The sequence below is a fragment of the Heterocephalus glaber genome, unplaced genomic scaffold (genome assembly GCF_053883595.1).
Source record: "Heterocephalus glaber isolate CG9 unplaced genomic scaffold, H.glaber_assembly_v1.0 deba00001497, whole genome shotgun sequence".
In the NCBI taxonomy this organism is placed as follows: Eukaryota; Metazoa; Chordata; class Mammalia; order Rodentia; family Bathyergidae; genus Heterocephalus; species Heterocephalus glaber.
The window spans coordinates 34,451,309-34,468,883 of record NW_028258320.1 but is presented as its reverse complement, the minus strand read 5'-3'; the positions used below and the strand labels follow the sequence as shown (position 1 = coordinate 34,468,883).

Genomic DNA, 17,575 nt, shown 5'->3' with positions numbered 1-17,575 from the left:
CTTCTTAGTGAAGATAAGCATTTCCTGCCTCTCTTTCTCTTCTTATCAGTAGATAGAAGGAACATGAGACAGCTCTTTATTTGCTGTAAAAAAAATGGGAATTAAAATGACACTATATGCAAACAGAATTTAAGGACTTTTAAGTATTATTTATCTTAATACATGAACTATAGCACTAAAATGGTAACTGTCCCTGTTATTTCCCTGGTGTATTCTCAATTGGCTGTCACTTTTTAATCTTCTAGTTTGTGACTTTTTGTCTTCCACTTCCCATTGGTGATGGGTTGGCATAAAGTCTACTTTATTCACTTTCCATCTCTAACACTTAAAGAATTGGCAAGCCCTAAAGATTTCTAAATGACATAATTGGTTACTATGACAAATAAATGCACATTAGTATTCACAGTAACATATATTATAATGTATAACTTATCAGTATATATATATATGTGGTATATCAACATTAATATTTAATATATCAGTTATTTCCTTAGTTCTTTAAATGTATGCTATCTTCTGGCTGGTGGGTTCTTCTTTCAACCTAGAAAGAGTTACAAGGTAGAGAGTCAAAAGAGGTCTGAGCAAAAGTATTTTATTGTAGAAGGAAAGCAGAAAGCAGCTTCATTGTAAGGCAAAAGCAAGCAGCCCCCAGGCAAATGAACCTGGGAGGGGCCAAAGAGACTTTGTATAGGGGTTTTTATACACAAAAATGACTATGTCTGGGCCAAGTTGAGATCAACCTATGGGGTTTCAAGCAGGAAAGTCTGACGTAGAAGTAGGCCTATAGGAACTCGGGGCATGTATGAGGCATACTTTTATAAGCACTATCAATTGTAACTTTAAACAGAACAAAGACATTCCTTAGAGAGGTATGAATATCTCATTCCTAAGCAAGAAAATCCCACCAATTTAATGAGGACGTTTTGTTTGTTGAGTCTCCCAGGGCCCTGGCCCATTGTGTCCTTCACTGAATCTTTGGACTCCCTCCTTGGCATGGCTTTTTTCCCCTGGCCATCTGTCTGGTCTGTAACACTCTTTGTCAGTACACTTCCCACACTCTCCTCCCCTTATGGGCCAGTGTCACTCTGAGAAATCCCCTCATCTTCCCAAGTCTCCTGCTCCTCCTTAACATCATGTATTACATTAACTGATTGTTTAGATTATTGTTGGATGATTCTTGTTAGGTTATGAAAATAAATACCGAAATCTTAGAAAATAGAACCTAAGTCCAACCAGGAGGGCTCATGGTTCATTCTCCTTGGGTCTCTTGTTATCTTCCTGTTTCAGTGTGCATTAATTTTTTCTACTGAATAGCTTAAAGAATTACCACAGAAACCATAATTTTCAAGTCTCATATATCTCACTTTCTGGTCATTTGTCATCCTGGTTATATTTTATAATGTCATGAGTAATGAATAATTTTCTGTCATTTTTTCTTGCTTCTAGTTATTTTGTGGAGGATGATTATTTAAATTCCATTTTAGATAAGCTTACATGACTTAGGTGGCACAGAATGAAGCCATTTCTAAAGAAATGAGTCTATCTTCACAATAATTTAACCTCCCTAACATTTGGCACTAAGCCTGCACAAACAGCAACATGTATCAGATTGATTGTTATTAGTATTCAAGTTGCCTAGTCTCCTTTGATGAAAGATATTGTATTGCTGTTATATTCTGACATTTCAAGACTTAATTTATGACAAGTTAAGCAATGTAACAAAATTTTATTTTGAATATATATATACTTATATATATACTTCTAATTCTTTCAAATTGTTATCTATTGCCATTTAGCTACAACACCACACGTTCTCTATAAGAGCCTATACCTCATTTGTTTCATTTGAAGTAATATAGCTGTCAAGGTACAATTTATTATTTCAAAGAGCTATATAGCACAAGTGATTTATTTTTTAAACAACTCTTGAAACTGTTGATAAAACAAGCTTTCACTTTTGTTGTAAATCAAATTTACATTGTCATTTCCAATACTAATAGTAATTTTTCATTTTGAGTTACCCTAATGCTATACTTTGTGACTGATTTTAAGATGTGTATTTCAAAATCCGCCAATTGCTTACATCCGATGCTTAGTTATGAAATATTTTGTGTGCATATATTTTATTGATTTTTCAATAAGGCAAAAATAAACTGCCCTCAGTCCTAAAATGGCTCAGGACCAGAGAAACCTTGAAGCAAATAGACAGTGCTATCAAGGACCAAAGATCAAAGACATACAATCTGTGGTCAGTTCACTTCATGGTGAAAGGGGAGAGTTTTGTTTGGCAGGCAACAACGGGGTTATTTTTGCCTGTTCATTTGTGAGAAGCATGAAGAAAAGAAAAAGTGTTCAGCAGAAAACTCTTCAGAGCTGATTTGCAGCAGTTATATTTTGCAGTGAAAAGCACTTCATTAACAGTGATAATTAGTGTTCCAAATGCCCTGTCTCCTCCAAAGCCTTTAGACTTATCTTCTATTATATTAGTTAATATTCTTAGATTAAGGTAAAATGGCCAAAGAACAGTTTTTGATGCTTAGTTGTAATGGCCACTATTTTAAGTACTAGTTTGTGCTAGGCACTTATCCTAAGTACCTTCAAGAATTCTTTGAATCCTCACAGCAACTCAATGAGATAGGAAGTATTAGTAGCACCATTTTGCACAATAGAATCCTGAACTCAGGGTGCTATGGTTAATTACACAAAATCAAACAGCAAGAGAAGCCTGGACCTAAGCCCAAGATTCTTATTGCAACATCTACATTTCTAACCTAGAATCTCTTCTCTGGATCCTGACTTTGTATTAAGGTTTTTCCGCCTTCCTGCTTATGACCAAGTTTTTCAGAATATAAATATACTTTCCAGAAGATATTTCATGAGAAACTGATCTCTCATATACATATTTACCCTCATCTCAACATTCAGTGACTTTACCATTGGGATTCACTGGGAGGCAGAGATCTTGTCCAGTCATGACTGCAGAAATCATCCCTTTGAACAGTAGTAGTGAATTTGTCTCCTTTCCAAAAGATGCACACAAGTCACAGACATTTCCAACCTAAAGAATGAATCAATTTGCATATTAAAATAAGACATGTAATGTGAAATTAAATAAAACTATTCCAAGCACTGTTTCATTTTGTTTTGCCTTGCAGTGTTTTCCACTGAGGAAGGATCAAAGTCACATACAACATTCAATGTGGTTAAAACTGTTATGTTAATTATAGATACGTAGATGATTAGTATTTAAGGCAAATAACCTCTCTATTTGGGAGAAAAGTGCTGTTCTCGATAGCCAAGAATACTTAATTTTCTTTAAAATTTCAATTTTATTCATACAATTTAGATATACCCATGATCACATTCATCATAGGGAATTTGTACCTGTGAATGATGTATCTTGATTCCTGTTTTTTTCCCATTCCCCTCCCCTTCCTTCAACCTCTCTTCCTCTCCTTATTTACCAAGCTTTACAAAGGGCAAAGAATGAAGAGGCTTGGATGTGATACCCTAGTACCTTTCCTGGTACCCAGGATGACAGAATTTTCACTCTGCCAAGAATAGGTGCAAGTCAGAGGACAACTCAAGCTAAAAATATATATTTTCATGTGTCACTGTGGATGCAGTTCACAAGCAAACTTTCTCTTGCTCACAGTTCTTCCGCTCAGACACCATTGGAAAGAGATTCATGAATCTCAGTAATTATAGGGAAAATTCTAGACTAGAGGAGTAGATATCATGTCTAGAACAGTATTTCAGAGGAGAGTCATTTCTTGAAGGGAAGAAGAGATTATTTCAATGAAAACTCAGAGGACAATAGTAGTTGAAAGGAAAACCGTACCTTTCTGAAACACTGTTTTTGAAAAATGATCTAAATAGTGGATGGTTTAGCTTTGGATTCACTACTGAATTTTGTAAAACTTATTCTACTTGCCATATTCCACTTTCTGCTTTAATAGACTTCTCTCTTCACTTTTGCAAAAGAATTAAATGTCACCAAAATGCAGATAGGCATTAGACACAGGCTTGGGGCTAATGTTTGTGCCTGAAACTTCCTGAGTGCTTTGAGTGCTTGTCGTTCCTCTTGCATCTCAGCCACTTCAAGAGCTGTTGTTTATACTAATGTTCTTGAATTGTGAAATTATTAAATTGAGCATACTTCTTGGGAAATAACATTTATCTATAAAATGTAAAGCATAAATTCTGCTCTAAAACCAAGGAGTTAACCTTAGATGCCAAGGTTTTTTCCTTCATTGTTAGCTGATTCAATGAATCAATAAACATAAATATACAAATATACTTGAAGAGAGAGAAAAACAGAGGAGACAGAGGTAGAGAAAGCTTTCTTGCTAAGCATTATAATCAAGTCATCATTCTCTTCCAGTTCCTCTTCTCCTTTATCTTCTAGTTCTATCTCTTCCTACTAATAAGAAGGCAGTGAGTGGTATAGGAAATAAATATTATTTATCTTGATGGCAGAGGTTTCAAAAACAGAATACTTAGCTGATAGTATGACAGTATGAGTAGCATACACATTCCAACATTGTTCTTTGAAAAGAATATATAATACATAATTATAACTTTTTTTACATTCTTATGAAACATATATCAAATTTATAAAATGTCAAAAACAAGCTTTCCACATGAAGTAGAAATAAATCCATAAACCTCTCCTTGGTAGACAGGTTCTAAATTAGTAGACTTTTTCACGCCCACTGCTGTAACTCTATACCTTTTTTATTGTAGTGAGTTGTTGAGAGGAAGCTGCTAAGCACATGAAAGTTGGTATGATATTGAACTCTTCTTGAGCCCTTCCAGGAAATTAAACTGTCCCACTCACTTGCAATGGCAGAGAATTTCTTAGTTTGACCTTCAAATGTTTTAGAAAACCCAAAGGAATCACAATCGTGTGACATTTAGACAGCAGGACATTGGTCTCTGGGTTAAATTTTGCCATAGGAATGTAATGAAATGAGAGAAAAAAATTTAAAACCTTCTTAGAGAAACTAATTTCTCGTGTATTTTTCATCCCCTTTTGTCTATCTCAGAGGATCATTTGAAGATTCAACAACAAGATTTTACACAGCATGTGTGGTAGAAGCGTTTGCCTATCTCCATTCCAAAGGAATAATTTATAGGGACCTCAAGCCAGAAAATCTCATCTTAGATCATCGAGGTTACGCCAAGCTGGTTAGTGCATTTTACACATGAATTCTTTCCTGTAGTTTTCAAATTGTATTTGTTTATAAAACTCTGTTCATTTGCCAACATTGAAACTGTATTCTATTTTAGTGCTATATCTTCTCTTAAACGTAGGTTTTAGTGTTGCAGTTTTCAATTAAATATTTTAATTATGTAAAAATTACCAAAAATTAAATTACCTAAGTTTGAGGTACTAATACTCTCACAAAACATACCTGCTAACAAGTATGAGAAGTCATCCTTGCTGACATGTATTCACAGAGCTCAACTGAAGGAGCTTTTAAAATTTATTTCTTCTAGACAGCCTTCTACTATTTAAAGGCAATGGATGTTTACATTACAGAAAACTGTGAAGCGTTTTACTGTCTTAGATTTTAGAATAATACTGGGGAGAGAAACTGGGCTTTGAAGGCAATGTTATGGAGGCTATATTGACAAAATAGTATTAACAGTTGGTCAAAAGTTCTAAAGATGTACTGTAGAAGCAAACTTCTCTTACTTAAAAGTATACAACAATTTTGGGTTTGAATCTGTCAGTGCCTTATATTTTAAAATTTTGTAATTTTCATTCAGTAGAAAAATTATGTGTAGTCTCAACTGAATTATTTTAGAAGAAAAAGGTTTTCTGCATTTGCAGCTCATCCTTTATAAGGTGTTTTAAAAACTTAAGGCTACATTTCAATTTTATCTGTTTATGTTTACCAAGGGAAAGTCAGTGTTACTTACTGCCTTCAACAGGAAAGTTGATTCTCAGATAATTAATACTAGGTGAATTGTCAACTTCATGAAGCCCAGTCTAAATCATGAATAATCTAGGAAAGATGTTAGGTAGGCCCACTGAGTGTTCTAAAACTTTGAGTAAAGAAGAAACCTCCTCTGGCATAAAGGTGAAAAAAATGAAAAGTATTTTCAGAAAGAAAAGTTTGCTTTTCTTTTTCATGTTATGAATTTTATCTAATACTCAGGTTTCAAATTTTCATTTGAAACTGAGTCTGAGAAGGTGGGTTTTGTTTGTTTGCAATATACCAGATTTCTGTTTTTATGTGTTTTTAATCACCGGTATAGTTCAGGAAAATAATTTACTGCTGTACAACTTATGCATAAGTGACTTAAAAAATCTTGCTTTTCTCCCATTGTTAAGGTTGATTTTGGCTTTGCAAAGAAAATAGGATTTGGAAAGAAAACATGGACTTTTTGTGGGACTCCAGAGTATGTTGCTCCAGAGATCATCCTAAACAAAGGCCACGACATTTCAGCTGACTACTGGTCACTGGGAATTCTAATGTATGAGCTTCTGACTGGCAGGTATGGACATTTATTGGGAATTGCTAGTAAAACTGGACCACAAGCAACCATAGGCTCCTGCCTTTGTCACTGATTTGACCATCTCAAAGTTATTTCGCCCTATGTCAGTATCACATTTCAGGTAGTTAGGCAAGTCACCACAAATTCATGAAGTTAGATCTAAAATAGGTCAGATGAAGACAACCAATGCAATACTAGCTTTTAGACTCATTACTACTAATTACTCTATGTGTGTGTGTGTGTGTGTGTGTGTTTGTATGTGAATGTAAAAGTGTTCCATATCTTGATTTGAGATTTTTGTACCCAGTCATTTAGCAAAAATTAAAGTAAGGGAAGCTTAATCATATAAAGATTTCTAGGGTTAAATATCTGTAGAAGTAAAAGGACCTGTTAGCAATTTTATATCTAAATTAAATGTGATTATTTTGCTGACCTTTTTTGTAATATTATAATCAACAACTAAAAATGGTACAAGGGATACCACAGGATATATGACCAAATTATAAGCTTCTCGTGGGCCCATACTAAAAGAAGAAGGAGGGCCTGGGATTTAGATCAGTGGTGCCACCACCTGCCTTGCAAGCACAAGGTCCTGAATTCTATCCCTGGTACCAATAAACAAACAAACAAACAAACAAACAAATAAATAAATAGGAAGTAGGGATACACCACATGACCTGTGCTAAGAACAGTGAGTACTATAATCATGATGACTCATAGAGGTCAACAGAGGGCCAGGGGGCTTTTGAAGAATAAAAGACTTTACCTGGGCCTTAAAGGAAGAAGAAAATGTCAACTTAGAAAGGGAAAGGTATTCCAGGCAGAGGGCCATGGCTTTTCTAAAATTACTAAAAATACAGCTAGTACATGATCTATCAATCCACTTCTGACTATATTTCCAAAGGAAAGGAAATTGATATGCTAAGGAAACACCTGCACTCCCACATTCAAGTATAGCCAAGAAATAGAAGCAATCTAAGTGAGTGTCACCAGCTGAGGCACTGATAAAAAAATGGATAAAACATATAAATGTAAAAGCAAAAATATCAATGAAAAAATACTAATAATTTAAAAATCCAAGATTTGGTTCTTCCTCATTTTTTAAACTAAAGATTAAAATTGGCAAGTTAAGAGAGTGAAGAGAATATTTAACCAAAACATCAAATGAGTAGAAATAGATTGTTTTAAACAGAATTGTGTGTTTACCCATTTGAAATAGCGACCAAGTTGATTATGAGGTAGGGTGGGTGAAGGGAGAAGATGAAAAAATTAAGATGTGTTACATACATGTACAGACTCCCTACGAGGAATATACTGCTCACATGTTCTAATAACAAATAAAATTTAAATAAAATTAACAATTTCACCTAAGACATATTAAAGTAAATAGAAAATGCTTGTACAAAAAATCAAAGCATATGTCATCACAGCCCTTAACAAAAGAAAATGTGCTATTCTCTATTTTAAGGCTGCCTCATAAGAAAAAATAATTTAAACTATTAATAAATATGAGGGGTAAAAATAAAATCCATAAGATTTTTTTCAAAGAGATATGTACCAATAAAATTAATTAAAAAGAAAAAAATATATAATAATCATGGTCAAGTTCATTACAGAATAGCATAGTCACTAAAATTCTATGCTTAACAATTAAAATTTATGGTATGTAGCAGAGTTTGGAATTGATCTGTTTACCAGCACTTAACGATGAAAGAAAATGTACTCATTTGAAAATAAATTTGATTTACCTGAAAATATAATCTCTGCCCCCAAAATCAACAGATCTTGCTTATAGGGGTTTGAGTACTCTATCTTTGCTACCAGAAAGAATGCTTAAATTAGGTCATCTGCTGAGAACTCATGAACATGGAGGAAAGAATAGGAGAAACACTATTCTGTGGAAACCTGAGATCAACAAATATTTGTTGATTACTTACTAATTGCAAAGTGCTCTATTCAGCTCTGAGTTGAATAGCAGACCTGAATAGTGGAGAATAACACAGTCTAGAAGTGAAAACAGATATAAAACAGATGGTCATAGAAATCAAGTACATAGTAATTATAAGGTACAATAAGTGGAATAAATGGTATATAATAAAATGTGATAGGGATCTTTAAAGTTTAAAAATAAAGCATTAGATTAGATTATTAGATAATTTTAGTTATATATAACATTATAATTATATATATAATTATATTATATATTGTATTATATTATTATTATATTACACTATTTAGTTATATAGTTGTATTAGGTTGATCTGAATAGGCCTTTTTGAGGGAACAACTCAACCCTTAAATTGAGACTAGACCAAGTGACGCCTTAGCAGATAAACATGGGCAGAACCTGCAGGCAAAATGAGCAGCGTCCTGAGTTGGGAAAGGACCTGGTGTTGCAGAACAGTGGCGAAGCTTTCATGCCTGGATCCCAGTGAGTGAGGGTGGCAATGGAATGAGCTGTCAGGTTGGATCCTTCATGTTCTTGTGGCTCATACTAATGATTTTAGACTCATCTTAAATGTAATCAACAAGTTAACTAGTGTGAGAAAGCCCAGATCGTTAAGGAGAAAGTGTAGTGACGAAGGACATCAGGGTGGTTTAGGTACCTGCGCTAAAAAGAAATGAAGGGAATCGTGGGTACACTTGACCTACTTATGGTTTTGCTAAATGATTTACATGGCAGGGCTTTCACAGTGTTTTGTTATTCAGCCGAATTTCATTCCACTTTCACTCAACATGAGAATTGGTGCCACTTGTGGAGTTTATAAGAACATGAGTGTTTTTATTTAGAGTGTGGAAATAGCATCTCTTACTGGACTTCTCACTCTTGCAGCCCACCTTTCTCAGGCCCAGATCCTATGAAAACCTATAACATCATACTGAGGGGGATTGACATGATCGAATTTCCAAAGAAGATTGCTAAAAATGCTGCTAATTTAATTAAGAAACTATGCAGGTAAGTGTTTTAACCACAATTTTTTTTTTTTAAATTTATTTTTTTTTATGGTACCGGGGATCGAACTAGGGTCCTTGCGCTTGCGCAGCAGGCAGCAAAACCGCTGAGCTAAATCCCTGGCCCAAACACAATATTTTTTTAAAGGACCATCATGTGAAAAAATTATTTAACAATTGTTATTATCTTACTTTTAGGGACAATCCATCAGAAAGGTTAGGAAATTTGAAAAATGGAGTAAAAGACATTCAAAAGCACAAGTAAGTGTTTGTTTCTTATAACTCTAGGTTTCAGAGTTCAGAAAATCTGAAGAGTGTTTCTCCAGGATGACATTTTTTAAATTATTGGTACATGGCTAATCACATAGGAACACCTAAAGAGAAAATGCAGACAAAAAATTAGACTTTCAAAGGTTTTTTAATGAGTGTTTTGAGCTTTATTTAAATACAGCTGTGACTTTCCAAACAGCAGTCACTGATTCAGTCTTTTCTCAGTTCATACTAATGACCTCTGCCCCATGAACCTGCACATGCAGAAAATTTGTGTTTTTAATTTGGGAAATCTATTCTCTACCAGAACATTAAAAACAAAGTTGCCCTCTGTTTTGGATGTATGTTCTACAACTAAACCAACCCAAATTGGTTTTCTCTCTTGGACTGCTTGTCTAATGATCCTCGGAAACTGACATCCTTTCAAAGGATTCACTGAGATACCTCCGAATATGTATCTTGAAGGCCTGCTAAGAATTTGGTGTAAGCATCTGCCAGCAGGGACACCTTTCAAAGATAAAACAAAAAAACCTTAATGTTACAGTATGCACTCGTCATTTTCACAAGAAAGCTGGACATACAATGTCTTCTATTAAAATGCAGAAACATAAAGAAAATAAATATGAAGAGACAAATATAGTACTGTGAAAAAGTTAACTAGCTGAGACTATAGTCATAATCAGGGACAAACATAGGAAGTTAATTTTCTGTCCTGACTTTGTATCCCCTGATTCTCCCTCCTAAAAATAAAGTATCCTGTAAGATGCAGGCCCTTGCATATTATGACATTTATTAAATTATAATGATAGTGCAGGAGCAAAGTCGTACAGACATTATGACTTAAGTAACAGGGGAAAAGGTTTTTATAGAAGTTGGTGTTTAAATGTGACAATTATACTTTTCAAAAAATATGAATTGCCTAAAGTAAGATAACTGAAAACAACACTTCAATTAAATAAACCACATTTTTGACCCACGAAAATGTTTACCTAGCTGCTTTCTATCACATGCATATCTCATATGTTGTAAGAAGAAGATTTTTAGCTGAGATACAGTGCCTGTAACTGTCTGTTTTTCTTTTCTAGATGGTTTGAAGGCTTTAACTGGGAAGGCTTAAGAAAAGGCACCTTGACACCTCCCATAATACCAAGTGTAAGTGGACTTTCCAGCTTACAGTTATGTGACACACTTGATGGTGTTTATATGAGTCAACAAAACCCTATTACTTTAAAATTTTATCCTATGATCTCATTAAATAAAACACAAGAGAAGTACCATGTAAACTAATGACATATTCCAAAATCCAAGCTTAAAAACATAAATTTGGGGGTGGTTACTATATGTTTTACCCTTATCTTTATAAACTATTAATTTCAGATTTCATTTAGTGATGAGTAAGAGTTAACTTTTGTTGCTGTAAATGTTAAATAAACACAGATATGGATAGAAAAGGTAACGAACCTGCAGCTCTCAGTTTTATCAGCTATCATTTCGTGGCCAATGTTGTTTCATTTATGCCACCCCATAGATCTTCCTGCCCTCCCCAGTGTGATTTTGAAGGACTTTCAGGCACACTATGTGTCTTTCCAGTCCTTCTACTAGGCTTTAAAAGAGGAAGATTCTCTTTTTGGATAGCAGTTTACCAAGTGGACTGTTTACACTGTATTGACCAGAAACAGATCTCAACTGATTGCATTGATACTTTTCACCACTACCACATCTGTTTCATAAAATGTTTGGCATCATAATTAAGAAGTGGAAGGGTGCTTTGCTATCCTGGGACTTTCACTTATGTGCTTCTTATGTCAAGACTAACTCAAGAGTGCTGCTTATGCAGGAACATTTTCCCTTCTAAGATTTATTTATGTACTAATATTTGTTCATTCATTAAACAAAACAAAAATATCATGTCAAAATAAAAATTATCATATCTCAGATTATAGATGCTAATTGCATTCAGGAATTTTTGTTTTTAAAACAAGAAAAAAATAAGAAACTGGTAGAGATAAAAGTTTTAACCTAAAATTTACCAGGGTATCTTTATGCAGTAGTAATTTGAACAGGTTTGTACTGATGTTTTATAGATAAGGATTTGCCTAGTAAATTTGCAATAGCTTTGTTCAAGTTTAGAGCTGACTTTTACCATACTTAGAATAAACACACGAAAGACTTAATGCAGCCTATCAGGCCTTGTGCAACCTAGTTCCTGACTACTTCTCCTGCCTCACCTTACCCCATTCCCCTCCCATCTTATACAGTAGTCATGAAGGCATCTTTTTGTTACTTCAAAGCACAGGATCCCCCATCTCAGGACCCTTGCATGTGCTGTACCTTCTTTATTGAGCTCATTGATTCTTAGGTTAACAGCAGTACTTTTTCAAAGAAGCTTTGTATGATCACTCTGATACTATTACGATGCCTCATATTTACTTTTTGTACCACTAGCCAGTTTATAATTCTATATGGATTTTTTGTGATTATCTAATCAAACTGTTTCCCACTTAATATAGTATAAATCCCCTTAAGGGTAAAATCCCAGTTGATTTTTACTGACTACTGCTCTCCTCAGTTCAAAGTGCAAAGCCTATGATACAGTCGAGGTTCAAAATTTGTCATTGCATAGGGAATGAATAGAAAATGCTTTTAAAAATTATAGCTTGATGGATAAAGAAAATGTGGTGCATAAACACAATGAAATACTGTTCTGTCACAAAAAGAATCCTGTCATTTGTGCTGACATGGATGGAACTGGAGCTCATTATGTATGTTAAGTGAATTAAATCAGGCACAAGAGACAAATACTACATGATCTCACTGATATGTGGAATCAAAATAAAAAGTAGAATGGTGGTTATGAGGGGCTGAGGAAAATAGGGGAAAGGGAAAGATGGGGAAAAGTTGATCAGTGGGTAGTAAGTTACAGTTGGATGCTAATAAGAATTTCTGTATTTTTACAGTTTGTGCTATTGAACAATAAGGTAATTATAAATAACAATAAATACTGTCCACTTCAAATAGCTAAAAGAAATGGTCTTGAAAGTTTCTACTACAAGGAAATGACATACATCTAGGTGATAAATATATTTAACCTGATTTAAACATATAATGCATACATGTATTGAATGTCTCATGGTAAACCATTAATATGTACAATGTTTATGTTTTTATGTATCAGTTTAAAAATAAATATTAAAACTACTTATTAATTATGAAAAATAAAATGCTAGTTTGGAGTTCTACTAAAAAAACCCAGATACCTCTTGTTATTCATTCACATTTCAGGTTGCATCTCCCACAGACACAAGCAATTTTGACAGTTTCCCTGAAGACAATGATGAACCACCACCTGACGACAACTCAGGCTGGGACATAGACTTCTAATGTATTTCTCTTACCTGCTTCTGCCTTGCTGAAGACAGCTTTTTCTGAGACACAGCTGCCAGCAAACTTGAGGGAAAGAGAGAAGATTAGTGCTCGGGGTCACCATGATGCCTTTGATCGATGCTGCTCCAGTAACTACAGTGGCATTAGGACTTATGCTTAGATGACAGTAGTGCTCTTTACATGTTTTCTGTTTGAATCTAAAATAACAGTTGACATGGTGGTCCTGAAGCAAAGCCTTTCACCAGTAAGGAGGTGTTTTCTGTTATTGCAATGATCTTGCTTTGCTCTGATTATAATTTGAAAGACTGTAGGAAACACGTCAACCTAGTAAAAGAGTCTGTACTTTGCTAGAATTTTCTAGATGATGAAAGAATAATATATTGGATATGATAGATTACTATGGTATGGAACCTGGGCTAATCCCTTCCTTCAAGTGAAGGTTGTGTGATCTCTTACTGCAAGTCGGTGTATATACCGTACAAAAGAAGACCACACATTTGTGGGCCACAGAGTTCATGTCAAATCAGTGCTAGAAGTTTCATGATTTATTTTCCAGCAGTGCTGATGACAAGACTGAATGTTACCTTTTCTTTCAGACAGATTTTAAAAATTGATATGATAAAAGCACAACTGCTATGGATTCTGCTGAGAACTTTCATAGCAGGTATATATGCGTTTTCACAGAAGATTGAAAAAATGCATGATATTTATTTGTTTCTTTTGATAAATTGACAAGACAGAGTGGAGAAAACAGCAATTCACAAAACCATTTCATATTTTAAAAAGATATTGTACTTAAAGATGGTCCTGGAAATAAATGACTAGCAGCTAATTGGTTTTATTTATTACCTAATATGCCCTCAAACTGAGGCTTAAAATATTCCCTTTTATAAAAATAAACCCTTGGGCTGAGGATAGGATAGGGTGGGAGGGAAAAAGACCCATCCAAAAAGTAAAATAAAAAACTATATAGGTGCTATGTATATCTTTCATCTGTAATGTCAATGTCTGAATGGACAACACAAATTCTAATCATTATATGTCTAGCCAGACTCAAGCATTTTCACTAAATTTATTAAACCAAACTCATGCCTGAACCAGAGAGAGAGAGAGAGATAGAGAGAGAGAGAGAGAGAGAGAGAGAGAGAGAGAGAGAGAGAGAGAGAGAGAGAGGACAAAAATGAAGTAAGAAAGCACAAAGTCAAAATTAGTAAGATGTACTAGACCAGAAACCTTACCTACCTTACTTATCTGAGGTCAGAGAACAAGAAAGGAAGCTGGCCACTTGTTAATTACTTTTTTTCTTGAGTGAGCTCAGATATTCATCAAAGTAGGAAGGAAAGGACTAGAGACAAAAACAAGAATCTGATTTCTTAAAAATAAAGTTTAGCTAAATAGAAGAGAAACATTATGATCCTGAAATTTCATACTATCTAGGAAAGACTGGATTTGAAGACATCAAACTGATTTTCTTTTTTGTCACAGGGAAAAGAATCTGCAAATGAAATCAGATCTATTGGCAGGCCAGGTGACCATAATTAGCTGTCATAAGTTACAGAGCATTTGGAGAAGCTTTTCCTGGACAGATAGCATTATACCCATGCAGATAAACATGTGAGCTTCCAGCTGCCCTTCTGATTTGGAATTGTACCTGAATTTGGTACAATAAATACAGGTTTGCTTTCATCCAATAGGGTCCAATCAATCTAATGTACATGCTACTACAAAACTATGTCCAACTAGATCATAATATTATAGCCAAGAAGGCACATATTATGAATTTTAACTTTTCATACTCAAAATGACTTTAGAATATGATTACAGAATAAAATATTCTAAAATAATTTGGAGGATAAAACTACTAAGGGTATATGATATATAATTAGAATAAAGTTCAATTAAAACTTTGATCCTGAGATATTATTATTATTGTGTCTTCGGAGATTTCCCTCTTATAAACAATTTCTCAAAAATCAGTCTATTTGCCAAGATATCTGTTTTCTGCTACAGCGTTTTAGAATATAAAATCAAACATATCAAAACCTAACTCTGAATATTATTTCAGAAGTTGTATATTTCTTTTAATTGGGCTTTAAAATTATATGATTCCACATTATCTTATGTGTTCAATAATTTTCATTGAAAGATAGTGCAGTTTAGGCATGCTAAAGGCCTGCTACAATAATGAGAAAATGTATGTGCTCTTACAATTACTTAAATATCCAGAAAGCCCCTGAAATAAGCACTTACTATGGATTTTGGCACTACGGTTCAAGTCTAGGCAATGGATAAGTTGTATCAGTTCTATGGAGAAGGAAGAAGTAGCATTCAGCACAACATAACTATAGATTTTTTTCCACTAGTAACTTTCTTCATTTCACCTGCACCATTGCATTAGGATGTCTAAAGCAATCACCAAAAAATAAAGGTGAACTATATCTTCTGAAAATTACTTACTGATACCATTTATATGGTTTTCAACAATTTTAAGGCATTAAATCTTGTCTTAAAGAAGACACTAGGGCTATAATTCATGATCAACTTCATAAAATACATCACACTTTAATTTTGATTTTTTCATGGCCCCTCTTTTATTTCTTAAAGAACACCTGGATCAATGAGAACAGTGCCAACTTGTTTGATTTGTTAACTGACTTTCTTGTTAATACTTTGAGTTTGGGAAATAAGGGCTTTCTGTGTGTCTTAACTCACAGGAAAACTGAAAACTACAAAGGAAAGGAACATTGTCATATTTAAGATAAATTGAACTTATTAGAGAAAATGATTCCTGGAAAATTGTTACAATTGATTTTTATGTCTGTTAACTTTTTTGTTATTAAGATATGAATCAGATCCATGTATCATTTAAAACAAATTTATTTTGATTATATTCTTTATGAGTCGTATTTTTGCTTAAAATCATGGAACATACATGTGAATTACACATGTATAATAATAATAAACTCAACTATTACATTTTTCTTGTTTCATTTCTGAATGACTGACCTGATGATGAATTTAAATTTAAAGAAGTCAGATACTATATTAAACACAAGGATATTAGAACTGATATGCTACAAGAGAGGTGATCTGTGCATTATCCATAACAATGTTTTATTTCACAATAGGACCACAGACAAATATTTATGTAAATAGATATTTTTGCGTGAAATTTTGTGGTACATATAACTTTTTTTAGTGTTTCACAGCATTATTATTTCATTTTATTTGTATTGAGTAATGTTTTTAGGTCCAAGTAGACTTGAATTAATGTCATAATTGTCAGTATTATTGAAAATTATGTCAACAGTACTGTTATTCATCTGTCCTATAGTTTAGAACATGACCTGGCTATCTGGCATTGTTGCAAGTGCCTTAAATTCATGGCATCTTATTAAAAAAACAAATTTGGTGTTATGCTGCATGACAAAGACAAACACACCTCAAAATGTTGTCCTTTCTTAGCTTGCTGCGTTTTACAGTTCTTTCTGCTAACAATTTATAAGCCTTTATTATATAATATTGATCAATTACAGAAATGATGAAGTTGTTCTCTTATTTCTGTTAAATGTACCAGAGCTGTGTATCTGTTAATGAGATACAGCGTCATTTCTGTGAAATGTATAAATGTATGTGCGGGTCAAATTAATATATGACGTACTATCAGTCTGTATACAGGTATTCCTGTTTTGCTAAGCTGTGCAGATTCAGTTTTAAAAAATTAGTGCAGTCAAATTCTAACATGTCTCATTTTATAGACTCCATTAACAATGGTCCAACCCAAAAGAAAAATTGGAAGTGACTGCTAATCACACCTCATTGCAAAACCAATGATGAAAACGTACCTTGGTGCACCACTAAACAAAACAGGATGCTTTCTCTGAGTTCTTGTACATGCAAATCATTTATAAGGCAAGTTTTCCATAGAACTAGAAAGCAAAACATTGAAAGTGTGTTGTTAGCCCTCCTCTTTATCTGCCCCGGCACCAACAGACAGCTCTGGGACCTTGGCAATGACTCAGAGGTTTGGGCTTTCCGAGTAAAGAGACATTTCTTTAAGCATCATCTATCCAATTTATTTCAATGTATTATGTTTTACAACTGGTCAGTTCTTTTGTATTCTTATAGCTATGGTTATTTGATTGTCCTCTTACAATTTGTTCTACATGAAAGAGTCCTTTGTTAGTCAGAATGCAACAAACTGTCATCAAATGGTCATTGACCACTTGCACTCTTTTGATGTAGATTAAAAACTTTTTCATAAACTTAACCTGCTTTGATTTGCTCTGTATTTTTCCTAAAGCTGTAATTGCTGAGTGCCTGTTGTATACTTTATAGAGTTGAAATAAAATATTACTTTTGAACTTAGTTGATGTTTAATTCCAGAAAAGATTCAAAGAATAGAATTCGTTTATACTATTTGAATTGAAACTCTGTGTAATGCTATTGTAGAGTTTCACTA

The 17,575-nt window shown here is 33.9% G+C and overlaps 1 protein-coding gene across 8 annotated transcripts in view; it reads left to right on the top strand.

Moving 5' to 3' along the window:
- Prkg1 (protein kinase cGMP-dependent 1) overlaps positions 1-14,294 on the top strand; it is a 1,307,364-nt gene extending 1,293,070 nt beyond the window's left edge. For all 8 annotated transcript variants that reach the window (XM_013077205.3, XM_004858324.3, XM_087185544.1 and 5 more), the window contains 6 exons: positions 5,049-5,190; positions 6,344-6,507; positions 9,341-9,463; positions 9,658-9,720; positions 10,815-10,881; positions 13,012-14,294. In XM_013077205.3, coding sequence (XP_012932659.1) covers positions 5,049-5,190; positions 6,344-6,507; positions 9,341-9,463; positions 9,658-9,720; positions 10,815-10,881; positions 13,012-13,110 — 658 coding nt within the window. In that variant the 3' untranslated portion in view covers positions 13,111-14,294. The remainder of the gene's footprint in view (positions 1-5,048; positions 5,191-6,343; positions 6,508-9,340; positions 9,464-9,657; positions 9,721-10,814; positions 10,882-13,011) is intronic.
- Positions 14,295-17,575: the final 3,281 nt, after the last annotated feature.